Source organism: Spodoptera frugiperda, chromosome 5 (assembly GCF_023101765.2).
Source record: "Spodoptera frugiperda isolate SF20-4 chromosome 5, AGI-APGP_CSIRO_Sfru_2.0, whole genome shotgun sequence".
NCBI classification, from domain to species: Eukaryota; Metazoa; Arthropoda; class Insecta; order Lepidoptera; family Noctuidae; genus Spodoptera; species Spodoptera frugiperda.
Window position 1 is genome coordinate 5061319 of NC_064216.1, and position 15732 is coordinate 5077050.

At 33.5% G+C, this 15732-nt stretch overlaps 1 protein-coding gene across 10 annotated transcripts in view; it reads left to right on the top strand.

The window, feature by feature from the left end:
- The window catches only part of LOC118272049 (dual 3',5'-cyclic-AMP and -GMP phosphodiesterase 11), a 226378-nt gene that overhangs the window by 119437 nt on the left and 91209 nt on the right, over nucleotides 1-15732 (top strand). Inside the window, exon 2 of one of the 10 annotated variants that reach the window (XM_050693590.1) lies at nucleotides 2939-3133. The exons of 6 other annotated variants lie outside the window; for them this stretch is intronic. In XM_050693590.1, the coding sequence (XP_050549547.1) occupies nucleotides 3076-3133 (58 nt within the window). In that variant the 5' untranslated portion in view covers nucleotides 2939-3075. The remainder of the gene's footprint in view (nucleotides 1-2938; nucleotides 3134-15732) is intronic. 3 more of the 10 variants (XM_050693592.1, XM_050693593.1, XM_050693594.1) reach the window with 3 other exon arrangements.

Consider the following 15732-nt stretch of genomic DNA (forward strand, 5'->3'; position numbering starts at 1 on the left):
AGCAACCAATATTGTCCTATGAAATTCGACTTACGAGACTTAAAAATTTTGCATGTGTTTGTTCTTAAACACATATGTATATCAATTGGTTTTTCTGGAAACCAGGTTTTCAACCCACAACTTATCAAATAAGGTTATCTGCGTTTATTTTAATTATTGAATTCCTAGAATCGTTTTGCAATTAATTGCATTGCAATATGAAATTTCGAACATATGTATATTATGAGGTTGCATATTGCCTTTCATTTTAAGGGGTTTTGATGAGTAAAATTAAATTTATTCGTGGAATCGGTTCATTATAACCTCAATGAAACCTTTTACTTGGTAAGGTTTTTGTTTTTCAGGTATTTAAAGCTATACAATGTTTCTAACATTGTATAACGCGTGTTACGTATTATTTTTAATTTCTTTATCTAATTGAATAATTCATTGGAAAGTTAACCTTCTAGTTCATATAACAAGGTAGATTTTGTCACAAAATATATAATGTTAAACCTCTTAATCCGAGTCATATTATTAATATTTCCATACAAAGAGTTTCCTTGTTTTATAAATGAGAAGATAAATGAAAGGCGTCAGTAAACCAGGGTTTAGTTCACTTTTAACAAAACCATTAACTTGGGAAGACCTTAATTTCCATAAATTAATCCTTAACTTTGTATCGCGAAAAGTTAGTTAATCTTAATCTTTGTAACCCGTATTTAATTGTTGAGATAAAATTATTATTTAATAACTAAGTTCCTTAGATAAACTGTGCTTAAAATGTTGTTCAATTGAAAAATGATTATACAATTTTAGCGTTGGCAAACTCGATCTAACTACTTTTGAATAAACACGTTAAGTATTTAACTTGCTATTCTTACTTAGCAAGTGTTGTTTCTTTGGTAAACAGAAATGTTTAAGTTTATATAAATTCTCTACTAATAATGCTTCTAGAGAGATAATTTATGTAGCTTTGGCGTTACAATTTTACCACGTTTGGCGATTTGAAACTTATCACTCATAGAAAACCGACGTGAAACAACGCTTGCGTTGTGTTTCGTTGTATAAGCGAGGTTACCGGAGGCCCAATTATCCTTAAATTCATACCCCCAGAAGGCCAGTAACACACTTGTAATGCTTCTGGTTTTTCGGGTGTCCATGGGTGGCGGCGATTGCCATCACCTGATGGTGGAAGTGATCCGTCGGCTCATTCACCAGCTGTATTCATAAAATAATCTGTGCAAGTTTCCTCAAACTACTCATCCCATATTAAAAAAAAATCTTTCGTTATAAGTCACATGAAGATAAACAATCGAACACTAACAAAAACAAAGATAATTCAAACACGAGAGTCCCCACTTACACATCAAACACACATCACGACAAAACTTTCCCCCCATACAGTTTTAGTATGATTGTCCAGCTGCACGTTCGAGCGGGGGTGGAATCGATCAGCTATGATTTACTAGACTCTCCATTCATGAATGACATTCCATTCTCCGTGTACAAACATTAATCAATGACAGAGGTTGCTCTGTATCGTCATTTGTTTTTGGGAACACTCCCTTTTGGAAGTTATCCATCCGTAGATTCCATTTTGCCTTCAAGTTAACTTATGATATGTGTTTTGTCTCTGTCTTGGTACACCTGCTTTGTGTCGTTAGGGTGTTTTTATTTCGAATGTGTTTTCCAGTTTTTAGTATTGGGGAGTTGAGAAATTTGTTGCTAAGTTGTAATGTATGATGTTTTGTTTTTGTTTTAAAGTGAAAATTGAGTTGAGTAACTATTGGAATAATGTCTTACATTTATCTTTTTGTTTTTATGGTGTAGTTTACCTTACGTAGTCATGACAACTAAGCTATTATAATTATCTAATAATAAATCAGTCTTCTTCAATTCCTTAAACTACCGATTACAAAAAACTGTTAGTAATGAAAAACTATTTAGCGTACCAGTGCTCTTTGGAATTTCCCGAACCGCTTCTAGTCCACTATAATTCTGTTAACTTCATCTAGTGCTGCTAAAACCTAGGTCAATTTCCAAAAATAATAAGGTAAATGCCACATTAACGGGCATTAGTTCGCTCGGCTGTGTTAAAGTTAAAGACGAGACGAACAGTACCGCTCACGCTTTTAAGAAGATTAAAATCTGCATAACTGATGTTTTTGTTGTTTCGTCTGACTGAAATAGACATACAGACTCCGTTCACATTGAGGCTTCTCGGTCTATTTAAATATTACTCTTGTGAAACATGCCTGTTAGTAAATTGAAACTGGGTTGATGAAATAACTGAATTGTTGCAAGTAGTAAACTTCATAGTTTTGGACATTTTCGGTATTAATACGGGAATTGAAGGTGAAATCTGTTGCTGAGGTGTCTCGCTCACGCGTGTAATTTACGCAATACGTCTCGATGATTCCTTTTGCTGCTAAATACTCGTTTTTACTTCGTTCTTTGTTTACCCAAGCGTAAAACAAATGTAGCTCCACAACAAATTAATTAGCATGCAAAAATACTCTCAAGTTAATCAGGAGTTTCCTAATAAAAGTGGTTTTTACATTACAAGCAAGTTGTGTAAAATAGATTCAGCGCCGAACGAATAAATTAGTCAAATTACGCTTTATTAAAAATTCTCAGTCCAATGACGTCACGATATTATGTCAAGATTCTGCCGAAACAACTATGAAACCTGTATTTTATCTAAAGTTTTTAAATCACAATCATTTCTCACCTGTATCGATAACATATCGATACGAAAATTTTCAAATCGATATCGTTCGTAACTCGCAAACTTGATTGATTATGCACAACCAGATTATTTTATTAATTGATGCTAACATAGTAGAAGGTCACTTGGAATCATTTGTTACCGTATACGGGTAATTAACGGAATATCCACAGCCTAAAAAAATTGACAAAAACAGCCCGTATAGTAAATCAACTGCGGTGTTTTTAGTGTACAAAAGATGTTAGGTGTGACGAATAGTGTTGTACCAGTGAAGTGTATGGAGTGTCGATAAGGATCGAGATGTAGAGAGTTGGTGGTTGCGTCTGTTGGCGCGCGGATGGCGACTAGAGCGAGGTAGCGCCCGCATGGGGCAAACGGCGAGCATGTGCCGCCTCCACGGATCATGTCTACACCACAAGAAAAGTACGTATCTAGATAGATAAGGTAGAATGTGCACTACTTATGTAGAAGTTCTATAGAAGAACACTTGAGTTTTTAGTGTTTTTATTTCAATGATAGAAATTGAGCTATTTCAATCTAATCTAAAATGTTTCTTTTTGTTCGGTTACGTTGTTAAGAAAAACTTTGAATGTAACATAGTTTTTAGTCGATAAAAGTCAGAAAATTATTCTAAAACAAGTTTTATTTTCTAGTTTGTTTAGCTTTAGAGTAAGTATAAATTAGTTTAATCTTTGGTTTAATTGTGGGTTTAATAATCTCAATGCAGTACAGTGGTTTATATGTACACAAACTGTACCGCTGCAATTAATTCTACGAGCAGACTGATTGGTTCGTTAGATTTATCACTAATTGCCACCAACGTGCTGATATTGTGTCAATCCGTACGTATATACGTACATGCACATATTATTACATGTATATTAAAGTAATTTAGGCGTCTGCTTTGTACTGAATTGTGCCATTTTAATTAGTAAGTTTCGCGAATCAAATCTAAACTAGTTGGATATGTTAATCGGTTAAAATAATGACGATTGTTTATTGATTCGATCATATAGAAAATTCCTGTGTTATTCTAGTACCAGAAATTATAAGTATGACATGCAATTAATCTTAAAACAATTAAATCTCAAAACAATACTTTTTGCAATATCGATAAAAATAATATGTTATATTATTCTAGTTGTCAACATCCCTATTCCTTGATACCAAGAACCATTAAATTCAAATGCTACGTATAATAGTATTTTGTCCTTTTTGAAGGATTTTGTCATCAAATAGCAAGGTAATGGACTGACAATTAGTTTTCCAAACATAGCCAATGTGCAGTGACATTGCACATGTTTATTGTCACGCCGGTTTTTTATGAGAGTAAACAGAGGCAATGTACTATTATTATTGCAATTTTTCCATCAATGAATCATAATGATATGAAGAATATTTGTTTTTTTAGTTTGGAATTAATTTATTTAATTAATTGATACGTTATCGATGTAATTTTCTTTTCCATGTATCGTCCTTACTTATGGACAGCAATGGCTGACTATGAAAACAAAAACTATGTATATTTATGTGTTTTGATACAAAGTCATTCGTTTATATTATTTACTACTAAAAAACCGGCTGGACAGATATCGATCTTAACCTTGTTCGATAGCACAGTAAATGTTAAAATATTGAAAATTAAATAAAACGATTCGATCATTGTCACGTATTAATTGGTTAACCGACTTCAAAAAGGAGGTTCTCAGTTTGACCTGCATGTATGTTTGTGCGCGATTATCTCGCGTTTGGCTGAATCGATTTTGATGTGGTTTTCAGCATAGTATTTTTCAAACTTAGGAGAAGGCTTTAGGGATACTACCAGACTTAAAAAAATGGAGGCGGTAAATAAAAACATAGGACGTTCAAATCCCTTTTTTATGTTTAATTTTAACGTTATGTTTTTGAAGAAATCTTATTGTATGTAGAATAATCCGTGATACACGTCTGTAAAACTCGAAATTGAAGAGATCCACATCCAGTAGCATCATGAATAAACGTCAATTGACATAAATATGCAATTTAAAATGATATCGTAAGGGCATTACGTAATCGGATTGGACATGTCAGTCATCGGTGTGGCCAGTAGCTCTATTAAATAATTTATACTACAAAATAATCCAACGAAAGGAATCTTCCATTGCTCGGAGGCCAAGGCTGTATTCTTGTAAAGCCTTAAACAGCTGTGTAATGATCATTGTATACACTTCTGGCCTCTTTTTGTTGAAACTATTTAGTTTTTTACACATTTTTTTTTGTACTAGCATGTTCAACTCAATTTTCTTGTAAAACTGCCAGTCTGTATTGTTCACCAGGAATGTTGTTTGTAAAATAGTGTATATTTAAAGTTGACTTAGTTATTTATGAATGAACTGCTAAATATATCAATTTGATCCTCGTTTTGTTTTTGGTTAAAATATCATCCACTTAGCTGCCTAAAAATAGTTGGCAGCACTGTCGATTTATGTCACCTACACGTTATTCTTGATAGTTATTTGTAATCTTTTCTTTCTGCTGTTTATTTTTGCGTCGTGCTACACAGAAACCTTGTACGCAGATAATATCGTCATTTGAGCGTAAGGTCAATGACTTTGATAAGACCATTACAGTAACATTTTATGTATCCTAATGTGAAACGTGTACAATCGTGTATGTATGTCTGTTTACATATTTGTGTTCATTATAATAATATTGACAAAATTTGTCACTATGCTAAGATTTAAAAATATTGAAGGGATTTTTACATATCTCAAATTAAATTATTTTAGTAAAGAAATGAGGTATTGAAACAGCAATGATGTTAACCTTGATATATCTTTTACCGGTTATACCTTAAAGGTAGTTGATATCTGCTCTTGGAAGTTTAAAAGGCACACTTTAAAGAAGAATAGAATTTATATAGAGTAGATACTCTCCACAATTAGAACGTAGAAGTGTGAATTAAACATAATGTTTAGGGTGCTTTTCCACCAGAGATGTGCTATGCTACGTTGCTGTGGATGCGTGTGGCTTCCACCAATCATGTTCATTGGTACACATAGCTTAACACTGGTGGAAACGGACTCAGCTGAGTTATGTTTTTTATATGAAAAGATGCGTGCTATGGATGGCTTCCCTACTATCGACACATCGCAATCTCGAGCTGCGCATCTTCCTCGCACAGCCATTTAGTATCAGTGAAAACGGTCACATAGTTTCACAGCTAAGCTATTACATCTTCGTATATCTATAGCTGGTGGAAAAGCAGCCTTATGGTTGAAGTGAGATGACAATATTATTAACAACTGTATGATAATTTGCTTTCGATTCATTGCCTATAAATAAGTATATAGGAATACTAATTTTATCTCTATGTGGTGGTTACTATAGTCTTATTCAGTGTAGGTAAATTATATTGTAATTTATATTATACAATTTTAAAATTTATGGTTCGAATTGAACCTGCTACACCTTGCGCGGCACCCGCTTGCCCAGCCATCGCACCAACCGTGCAGTCCATTTATCCAATACATGTTATTTATCACATTTATGAAATATTTATCTCATTTAAAATGCATGTTGTTACCGTTTTTATTAATTGTTATTCATGCACCAAACACGGTAAATACAATGCGAATATTTGATTGCAAATTAAAGTTTTTGTTAAAGTGTTGAATATGTAGCAGTTTTTTGTTTTGTTTTACTAAAAGTATTGACCTTTATCCGTATCTATGTGACTATGATAATTGTATGTTAGTTATGCTGTTACTCACTTCTAATTTAACAAAAGATTAAGTTTCTGGCAATTTGTATAATTCATTTTATTATAACTTACGTGAGATCGGCTCACTCACGTAACTCACACAGTATTCTCGCGAGCCGAGTCGTGTATCGCGGAATGCTGCTCAAGAATATGAGCCTCCAGCATGACTTGAAACTAGTCGAGTTCCTCGTCAAACAGTTACGGGGGTCAGTCGATAACATAATAATTAATTTGTATAGTTTAAACAGGAGCCAGCTACATTATATTTTGTGATCGCAAAATCGTGTAGGTATAGTAACTGATAGCCATCCAAAAATAAGATAAAGTAACTTAAAACCTCAGACCAATAAAAACATATTATTGGGTGAGCTTAAAACCCTCCATAAATATTTCGTCCATAAATACGAAAGTACACAAAATTGAGTTTTAATATTAAACAGTATAGGAGCTAGTATTGATTAATCGTAAGTTGTGTGAGAGCGAAGCAACTATTATTCGCGTTTGATGTACTGTAAGTAGTGCATCATTAATCATGTAGGGAACTTGTGAAGTAGATGAGAGTGCCTTTCAGAATGTTAGGCGGTGGTCTTTTGTGTTGTAAATATGTTAATAGTTATTTTAGGCTTCGTATTCCATGATAGTAATGACCATGTTTATAAAGATACGAATAACTAAGAAGGCCATTTTAGTATAGTTTGCTAAAACAGAAAACTGCCCTTTTTAATGGTATAAGCTGGTAAACGAGTAGACGGATCACCTGACGGTAAACTATCGACACCTGAAACACCAACACCGTTTCAAGTGTGTTGCGCGCTTTTTGGGGTTTAGGAATTTAAGAGTTGTTGGGAATCAGGGATTGGGAATATTGGGAGGGGCGGTAATTGGGCCTCCAGTAACCCCACTCATACAACGCAACACAACGCGAGCGTTGTTTCACATTTGCCCTACTTATATTATGGCATTTAAAGATTAGTCAAATAAGTAAACACAGGAAAGTTCATATTTGGATTTAGCTTAGCCTTGATATTTAGTCACCCAATTAGTATTTCAATGTTGTTTAAGAAGAATAAGATATTGTTATAATTGAATTTCAAGCCAGATCTTTACAACTTAGAATCGTTATAGTGACATAAGCCTTTACCTATTGCCACACAAGCTTGATTTGCTACTCCATAACAAAGACGGCCTAGATAATTTTAAGGGTAAACAAAATTCAATCTATAAATAACATCTAATTTGTGGTATCAACAAAGAAAATTCCAGTTAAATCCAACTTTGCAGACCACGAGATCCTTTATCTAACGTTGGCATTCGAAGACAGATGGTTGCTTGTATTATGCTTACTATTGTTAGCGAATCCTTTTAGGATTCTTGCCGAGATGCCTACTGAGATAACAATGGACGTATGAAATTTATGATCAGCTCTCTTTGACTGTTTATAAGAGTTGGCCTCATCATGTTTGCATTACAAACTAACAGCACCTTCCACGATGATATTGTCATAAATATTCGCACCTATGTGTGAATCCGTTTGCTTCTATACGACTTTAGATTTTACTTTGTTTATAAGTGACATATTCGCTTCTAATTAGGCAAAGATGATATCTTAAAGCTTACCGTACTCCGACTTGGAACTAAATAAATACGTAGCTACTAACAGTACATAGTCTAAACAAATAAAATTGTATTTAATACCAATCTCTCAGTTATTATAGCAAACATACCACCATATATATGTAACTATGCCTATAAACTGCCAGTAGCAACATCTCCCCAGACGCTTTTTTGCTATTCGAAACCTGTTAATTGGTATTTTTTTTAATTACCTCTTAAAGCTTGCGAAGTGAATTTATGATTATTATTTCAAGAACAGACAAGACAGGCACAATTTAATTAAGACAGTGAAACGCTGCCGATGTTAATGAGCCGACGAACCGACAGATGTTGGTGAAACGAAAAGAAAAACTTATGTCTTTATAATTAAAAGTCATATTTCAATAGTGTTCTGTGTCATAGATCGAGAAATAGTTACTGTAGCTTTAGTAGTGTTATGAATATTTCTGTAGTATAATTTTGTGATTCATAGAGAGAAAATCCAGTTATGAGTCATGAGCTAATCACCTGAGGATTGGATATGACTAAGATAACCTATAGAGTTTGGGAAATCCTCTAATAGCAGTTACTATATTTCCTTATTCTAAATTACATGTTTTAGAACTTGATCCAAAGTTCTGACGTCAAATAATCGAATGTGTCATTCTTTATATTTTTTTTAAAAAAGATGAAAACGGACTGTTTTATAATTATAGATTTAATCCCTACTTAGATACTAGGTACATTGAAATATTTTTTCACTTACCAGTTTAGTGGATGATACTATCCATTCATATTATCTGTTATACCGTTATGAATATTGCAAACAACAGCTAGACAAATAACTTGCCAGTAGGCTTAAAATATGGCTTCTACGCTCAGTCATAACAACAGCGAATCGTCCATTTATACTACCTACCGGTATCGGTGTAAAAGTGATCAGTTTTCCATACAAGAGTTATGAATCGTACTTAAAGCTATGATAGTACGTGGGTTTATTCGGACTTTATTGCGTTGTAAAACGAAATCGATTATAGAAATAGTAAAGCCCACGTAAGTTTTACTTCCTGAAATGCAGATATTTATTGGTCCCACTGAAGCGAGCGTTTAAAATATTGGTTTTATACATTTCTGTATGTATTTCTTTTTCGAGAGCAATATTTTTACTCGAAATTGGTAGGATTTTCCTGTCATGGCTGTCGACGGGATTTTTTGCATTTACGTTTGTTTTTTTTTTATTTATTTATACACGGTACTGCTTTTTTGGGTTACGTATTGGTTTAGGTAATGCCAATCTTACGTTCACTGAATAAACAGATAGGTACATCATACTTATCCGGCTCATCTACATATACCAACTATCCGAAGTTCCAATGTGACATAAGGTAGGTATACGTAAAATTCAGACGAGGTTTATTATACTTCTGCCTATCTCTTCCGAGAATAATATAAATTATGTCAGTCACACAATCAATTTCTCCATTCACGACATTATGTAGTTCCCTATCTCGCTCAGATTTAATATGACTCATCTCAGCCTTTGTCCTTTGAGAGGATGTGACACACAGCAATCCTTGTACAGAAACTAGCACATCAAATTACCCCAAATTGTCTAATTTATTTAATGTAATTTCGACTATATTGTTTTGTGACAAAGTTGAAAGTCTTTTTGCAGTTCGGGATAGTTTCATTTGATGGCGTGGATACTTACTTTGTCTCTTAAACATGAGATGACTAAGATCTTACTACGTTGCGCGTTGCCAAGGTTTTACTGCATTTCTTTATGTAACTTTGTATAAGTTACATCGTAAGTGCAAGTAATTTAATATTTCAGTACTTTAAAAGCAAAGGGACTTTCAAGAGTATAGCTTAATGACATTGGAATTAAGTTCAAGGTTTGTATCTGGAGATTTAAAGAAATACTCTAGCATTTAAATGGTTGTTTTGCGTTGTAGTTTTTCTGTGTGCCATTGGTAAATCTATTAGTATTCCTACAATGTCAAGATAAAATATGTTATTAAAAGTCACCTCAACTCTCGCCTTGTCAACCAACACGGAAACAAAAGTTATGCAACCGATTAATATTAAAAACTCTATATAGGAAACCATACATAACACTAATCTGAATAACACATACTTGGTATATTCTAATTTGTATCTTATTAACATACTCTAATTATACAGTTGTCAAAGAAGTTTTAAGGCTATTACCGATTAGAATGGAGAAGGCTAAAGGTTACAAGTTTGTAAACCTGGAGTCAATTAGAACAAGGGTTATTAAAGCCGATATTCATTAGTGGAATTAATGGAATTGGAAAGCCATAATGGGTGGTTGACACGAGTGGACACCTAGCCTTGGAGACCTTAGATTACGTTGCCACAAAGCAATTTAAACTTTAAGAACTAGAAGCTCGGTTCGTTGCTTTGGTCTGGTCGTGATTTGAATTCGAGCAAGCGTTTGTGATCTGACTTTGCACTAGTAAGAGCAACTACTTCAAACATTGTAACAGAATTAAATGGTGGAATTCTTTCTGTTTCTTGAGTTTAGCCTTGTGGGTAAATCAGCGCTTTCTTTAGTAGCACTTTTCAACAATTTTACTCACGTTTTGGAGTGTGAGCATGATTTTAGTGTTGTCTCAAAAATAAAAATGTCAGATGAGAAATTATGTAGTATTTTCAAATCGGAGCTTATTTCCACAAACGTACAAATATCTCTAAGAATTTACATATTAACAGAAACCCAGTCTCTTTTCTTTATTTAGCATCCGATGATGATCTTACCACACAATCCAATTCATTAATATAATTCGTGAGATTTTTTTGCTCTAAAATTGTCTCTTCAATGTCAGAGAGTTATTTCGCGAAAAGAGTCAAAAGGAACGAAATGGGTTTTAGTCAAATTAGTCAAGTCTATTTCGGGACAAATTGTTGCTCCTAAATTCTTGTGTAAAGAGTAAAACGGCTATTCGTTAAGATTTTAACACTAGATAAGTGTTAAAGATAGGATTACGAGGCTTTGTTAACTTCTGTGTTTAGTAGGTAACTAAGTATTATCTAGAATCCAAGATTAGTGATAATTGGCCTGTTAATACTTAGACTGTTTCTATGTACTGAAATGGAACAGGAAATTTTTACGAAATTTTCCTTGCGGTTTATCTGACTAATATTTTCATCTACTTTCATAATTGTTTGACAGCTTTTTTATGAATGGGCTAGCAACCTATTGAAACTAATTACATTTCTTTCTTTCTACTAATATTGTAGATCTAAATTAATTATTATGTATTTCAGTTTACTCACGTAATTATTTGACGAGGAACTCGACTAGTTTCAAACCATGCTAGTCTCATTGCGTGCGTGAACCGAAAGATACTTACTTAATTAATTCAATATTACTCACGAAAGTTATAATATAAACCTAGTTGATCTAATTTCATAAACTAATTGACTTGATGACTTTTAGGAATTGATTGGATGACTTAATTGACTCTTAAATTATAATAAATTAATTACAATTTGACTATTGTAAGGACACATGCAATGGATATACCTAAATTATTCTCTCAAGCTTACGCTCCCATTTAATATTACTTACAGCATAAGCTATTGGTATTAAATTAATTTATTCCTTTGAATCCGTTTCCTCACAGACTCATGATGAATGAATGAAAAGAAAAATAAATTGAATTGAATAAAGCCAATGAATGAAGGATGAGTGGTAAGACTTTGTTTATTAGACGGAATTTATGAAAGAAGGGCTTTGATTTGACGTAAAAAGATTCTTGAAGGCTAAAGAAGCAACACTGGTTGAAGAAAAGTGTAAACCGGTGATGGAGAGACCATTTTAGGAGATATACGTAGGGAAGGACCAGGATAGGAGCCTAGGTAATCTCATAATAATGTTTGGACTGATTAACCAAATGATTATTAGCATTGATAAACTTCATTAAGGTCTACCCAGTACCTACAGTTAGTTATCTAGAGATAAAAGCAGCTGTGGGTAACAGTTGTAATAGTTCTGAGTTTTACGATTCTATTACCTTAGATGAAAATTTTCCATGCTACTCCTATTTATTCCAAACAAAATCCATAGCAACAAATTCCCTATTTATACCTCTTTACTGATACTATATCCCCAAAATCTATTTACATACCTCATATATCATAGAACACAATAGTGATGTGAAAACCGTTCGATTCCTCATATCGATATTCCCAGTTGCGAAGCAGAGTATCGTATTCTATTCTCAAAACAAAAAATATTGTTCTCTACACTGACATCAGGGCCATCATAATATTATTGTAACTGTCAACTGTTTGAAACAACACGAACGTTTCCGAGAGATTGCAACTCGATATTTTAACGATTCTCGTGAAAACCCGAGTGTAGGTGGCCGCTTTATCAAGGTACAAGCTTTATCATTTAATTTTAATTGCTCAAGATTATAATAGTTCGTCTTATGTATAGAACTATGCATATGGAAAGGATTTTAATTAACACGCTAAAAGTATTAGGCAACTGGGCAAGGTTTTGGCTATAAAACAAATGAAGTGCTTTTTTTAATAATGAATATTTATTTATGCTTAATAGTTACTCTATTTTAGGAAACATAAGTTTAGCCATCTACATAATGCGGATTAAATTAATATCTATGCATGACTTTGATACAAATGACCGCGAAAAGCCCTAAAAACTCCGTTATTAGTAATATTCACGTATTCCAAGAAAGAAGTAGTATCAACACAATAACACATCTTCAAAAGCGACAATACCTACAAAAATCTAACTCTTACTCTCTAACAATAAACGTAACTTTAATAAAATCCGTTATTCCTCAAAGCATTTTCAGCATTTCACCATACCATATTACTTCATAAAGTTTTATTAAGGAATTTTCCTCGGGCGCTTCCGAATGTATGAGTGGTATAACAAATTTTATTTGGCCCGCAAGCCACACGATCACCGTTTCATTGCACTCGAGTACAACAAACTTCATTATATAGTGCACTCAAATGAAATTAAATTACTGCGGTACTTTGAACACCCTTAACTTGGAATTACGAGTTTAGTCAACATTGCACGTAGGTTTGATGAAAAATAACACCCTGTGGTGGATAAAGATGGCGTTGAGAGTATTTTTCTTAACAATGTAATGCAATTTAGAGATTTAGAGGAAGCTTATGATTTTTATAATAACTATCGTGAGACATACTAAATAAACTAAAAATCACGGTTTACTCACGTAAATCAATGGAGAAAGGTCTACTAGTTTCGAGTCACAGAACTCTTCATCATGAACAGAGAGCTTTTCTCCATTAATTTACGTGAGTAAACCGTGATTTTTACTTATTAAAACTCATGATGTTAAAGCTTTAAATTATTAAAGTATCTAAAGGTTGATAGTAACTAAAGCCGTGTTATTGTTGATTGAGCGAACTCATATTTGTATTCACAGCTCAAAATGTATTTCAATCCATTAATATAATAATTGTGGTTAATCTGTTCAGCATAACAACAACAAAGGTGGTATACTAATAGCTACCAATAATATCGTTGGCACTGCTAGTTATTGTATGTTATGCAACACATTGGCCACTAACGAAAATGCTGCTCTAACTTAGCACTAATATGGTCCGAGCGCCCGAAGCCGCATACAAAGTGGTCATTGGCCTTAGCACAAAACACATTGGTTGCACCATTGATTCGAAACAAACATTGCTAACTTCGCTAACGACACATTGTTTAACAACCCGACTTTACTTTTACGAGGCTATATTTTTCTTCCTCTCCTAACTAGAGTAGGCTTAAAAATACCCATGTGGCAAGTTCTTCGTACATCGCTTGAGATAGGCATTTTATGGTTAACTTAATTTCCTCTATTGAAAGCCGTTTTATGATGAATAAAAACAAGCCTCGTTTTACGATGTCATATATTTCAGTCAGAGGTTATCAGCCGATATTCGTTTTTTGCGAATCGATGAATTTATCACAGTTTAAGCTTTCATTTCGATATCAAACATTATGATTATCTTCTGTCTTGTCAGTGATTTCTATGCTAGCTGCATATTACTTCTCGTGGAAAATTTGGTTATTGTTACATAAGGTTTTTTAATATGCTGTTAAACCCACTTAGCCTTCTAGGGGATTTTCCATAGAATGCCGAGTTTAGTCATAGCTGTAATTGTCTAACAAAAAATCTACATTTGAGTTCTTTTGTTAGGGTAATTATGAGCGTCTGATCTTTATGTTAAAATACCGCAAGAAGCACTTTATTAGACTTTTATGATCTGTTTTGAAGCTAATCTAGGAATTTTTATATTTGTGGAACAGATTATTATATATTCAAGATTTATAAAATTATGACCCCAGTTTTCTAATCAAAATTGGAATTAGCTTATTAAAATGCACTTTAAAATTATAATAAACGTCCATAATATACGTTATTCTAAGTTATTTATTAGAAATCAAACTTCACTTGAAGTTAGAAAGTTTGTTTGGCAATTTTTCAATTCAAGTAATGTGGCACAAGGCTGATCAAGTTCAGCCGAATTCTCTCCAACGTTACTAACTTTTTATCTCATTATAATTCGTTCGTCTTTATTGAAATTGACAGTAATATATTTGTGATCAAGATATTGAAAGACGTTACTTACTTAAATTGAATACACTTTAATATTACATTTCACAGACGATTGTCCAAATTGATTCGTCAATGATTCTGAATGTTTGAAGCACTTTACTTGTGTCTATGTTTTTATTATCTTTAAGTAATTCTTTAATGTTTGCGGTTTAGTTTCTTTTCAAATATATTTCTTATTCTTTCTCCTGCCGGACAAGGGGTCTTGGGTTCGATTCTCGGGTTGGGCCAAGTATTACTGGGTTATTTTCAGTTAGACTATCTAAAACGGAGTCTGGAATTGTTTCCAGTATATGGCAATAGGCTCACCCCCTATTACATGGGACTTATAACAGAAATGGTAAAAATTGGGTGTACATTGTATATCGGCTTTACGTGCAGTAATGTACACCTCTGCCTACCACTTCGGGGATAAAAGGCGTGACTTACAATCTTTTTTATCCCACTGATGAAACAATGCTCCTAATGGTTTCAGACCACACTAAAGATTACGATCTAGTGTCGAGTTCTACGTCAGTATGTGGGAGTCGGACTAGTCTAATATGACGTCTTGCAGTCTAGTATTAATGTCAAGTCCATCAGATCTATTAACAGTACCGTATGGAAACTGACGTCTTGAAGTTATGAATTAGTTTCCATAATTTTTAATGGAGTGGGTGATGTTTAATGAATATTAATGGTGGTTAAAAGTGTATATGATACAACTAGTTGTAAATGGATTGCGTATATTTTAATATGGGGAATGTCCCTTTCTGGGGCTTTTCCACCAGATGTGTGCTAGGTAGCTATGCAACTAAGATGCAAAACTTGAGTATGCGGTGTAACGATAGTAAGGAAGTCCATAGCTAAATGCGTTTCCACCAGTACTAAGCTATGTGTAAACAAAGTCTACGATTGGTGGAAGCTAAATGCATCCACAGCAACTCAGCATAGCACATCTCTGGTGGAAAAGTAACCTTAATTGAATCTTAGTATAACTACAAACATTATCCCATTCACATTGAATAAGTTTCATTACAAAACAATTACTGAAAACAAACACAAAACGA